General features: G+C 45.5%; 1 protein-coding gene across 1 annotated transcript; it reads left to right on the top strand.

The window, feature by feature from the left end:
• The first annotated feature begins 348 nt into the window (after positions 1 to 348).
• LOC149164894 (uncharacterized) lies at positions 349 to 1,413 on the top strand. Its single transcript, XM_089429634.1, has one exon. The coding sequence runs from the start codon at positions 349 to 351 to the stop codon at positions 1,411 to 1,413; it is 1,065 nt and encodes a 354-aa protein (XP_089285760.1).
• Positions 1,414 to 2,011: the final 598 nt, after the last annotated feature.

Below are 2,011 nucleotides of genomic sequence, written 5' to 3'. Positions count from 1 at the left end.
CATCTTGGAATTAGAACTTGCTTGCAAAAAGAAAGCATACGATACAATTCCAGAGCTCCAACTTAATAAGCTCGAAGTGATCATCTCGCGAGCCTATCATCAGAACCAACTCGGGATACAACCAGGCAGCCAATGGGATGGAAATCTGCGCCCAAAGGACACAAAAAAAAGAGGAAGAAAGACAGATCTGCAAAGAACAATACAGATTGGGAAAATCCTGGTAGACTCAGGTAGATATGCCAAGTTAACAAAGTACTACAAGCCCTCTATCAACGGTTAATCATGAAGCTGGTATCTTGGAATATAAGAGGGCTAAACAGCCCCGGAAAACTCAGGATGTTAAAAAACATGATAAAAAAGGAAAAGCCACAAATGTGCTTTCTCCAGGAAACTAAGTGTAATAGTACTACGCTAGGCAGCATTCTTTCAAAAGCCTGGCCGGGATGTCGTTCGGTTGCAGTAGACGCCTCCGGAGCTTCAGGAGGGTTGGCAATAGCATGGAATACCCAAGCGGTATCCCTCTCAGATTTTCATGCAGCGCACTACCTTATACAGGCGACCTTTCACATTTTGGGCACCAATATCCATGGCAACCTTTCAAATGTTTACTTCCCACAAGACACTGGAAGTAAGGTAGTGCTCCTTGACACGATTGAAGCTCTAAGCAATAGTAGAAGGCACCCACTTTGGATTATTGCTGGGGACTTCAACATGATAACTAAAACTGAAGAGAAGCTAGGGGGGAGGAGTAGAATGGAGCCTGAAGTCAATCGCTTCAAGGAATTCATTCAATCGACATCTCTTATAGATATGTCGTTCTGTAATGGCACCTTCACCTGGAGCAATCGCAGGGCTGGCAAACACCAAATCGCCTCCAAATTGGATCGCTTCCTCCTCTCAGACAACGCGGTCCACTTAGGAGGAGACATCTCAGCAGCCATTCTGGCTCACACCGGATCGGATCACTGGCCAATAGCTCTACAATGGCAAAGACCAGGTAACTTAATCAAAAGACCCTTCCGCTTTGAAGGATTCTGGCTTACGCATCCCACTTTCAAGGACTTTGTCAAGACCACCTGGGCCTCATTCAATCCCCCAGAAGGAGCAAAAATGTATCAATTCCAGCAAAAGTTAAGATTTCTCAAAAGTCACCTAAAAAGATGGAACAGGGAAACCTTTGGAAATATCTTCGAGGCGCAGCAAGAGTTAACTCAGGATCTGGAGGCTCTCCACCAAAATATTATCTCGGAGGGGCACACGGAAGCCACTCTGGAGCAGGAGCGACTCATCCATAGCCAGCTGGAGAATAGAAGGAAGCAGGAAGAAATCTACTGGAGGCAAAAGTCAAGAGTCAGATGGTTGAAGGAGGGGGAACGTAACACCAAATTCTTCCACAGAACTACAGTTCAATGAAGAATGCATAACAATATACCCTTCATCCAAAACCAATCAGGGGAAAAAGTAGAGACTCACGAGGAAATTGAAGAGGAGCTCCTCAATCACTTTCAACAGGTCCATCAAGAGCAAAGAGAAGATCGGAGACAGGCCATTCGCAAAATTACCAGCAATGTTCCAAAGCTCATTACGGAGGAACAAAATGAACTCCTAATGCACCCTATTCTTCCCCAGGAAGTGGATGAAGCCATGACGCAGCTCAAAGAAGGTAAAGCCCCTGGCCCAGATGGATTTACTACCACTTTCTTTCACTCTTTCTGGGATATGATAAAGGAGGAAGTCTGGCAGATAGTTGAAGAATCCAGGGCCACGCACTGGCTTCTTCCCTCTCTCAACTCCACTTTCATTACTCTTATCCCCAAAGAGGAGGACTCCATCACCCCTGATAAATTCAGGCCAATTGCATTATGCAATGTCATTTACAAAGTTATATCAAAGGTCATAGCAAATCGACTCAAACCTCTCCTTCCCGGGCTCATCTCTCCGGAACAGTCAGGGTACGTGGAAGGGCGACACATAATGGATGGCATTCTACTCTCTCACGAGATCATTCATT

The sequence above is a fragment of the Pinus tabuliformis genome, chromosome 5_1 (genome assembly GCF_031772625.1).
Source record: "Pinus tabuliformis cultivar Carrire ecotype Pingquan chromosome 5_1, CPIR1, whole genome shotgun sequence".
Classification (NCBI taxonomy): Eukaryota; Viridiplantae; Streptophyta; class Pinopsida; order Pinales; family Pinaceae; genus Pinus; species Pinus tabuliformis.
The sequence above is the reverse complement of the archived record's forward strand: the minus strand, read 5'-3'. Positions and strand labels throughout refer to the sequence as shown.

Coding starts and splice junctions, on each gene's coding strand:
- LOC149164894 (XM_089429634.1), top strand. CDS start 349: ATGATAAAAAAGGAAAAGCCACAAATGTGCTTTCTCCAGGAAACTAAG.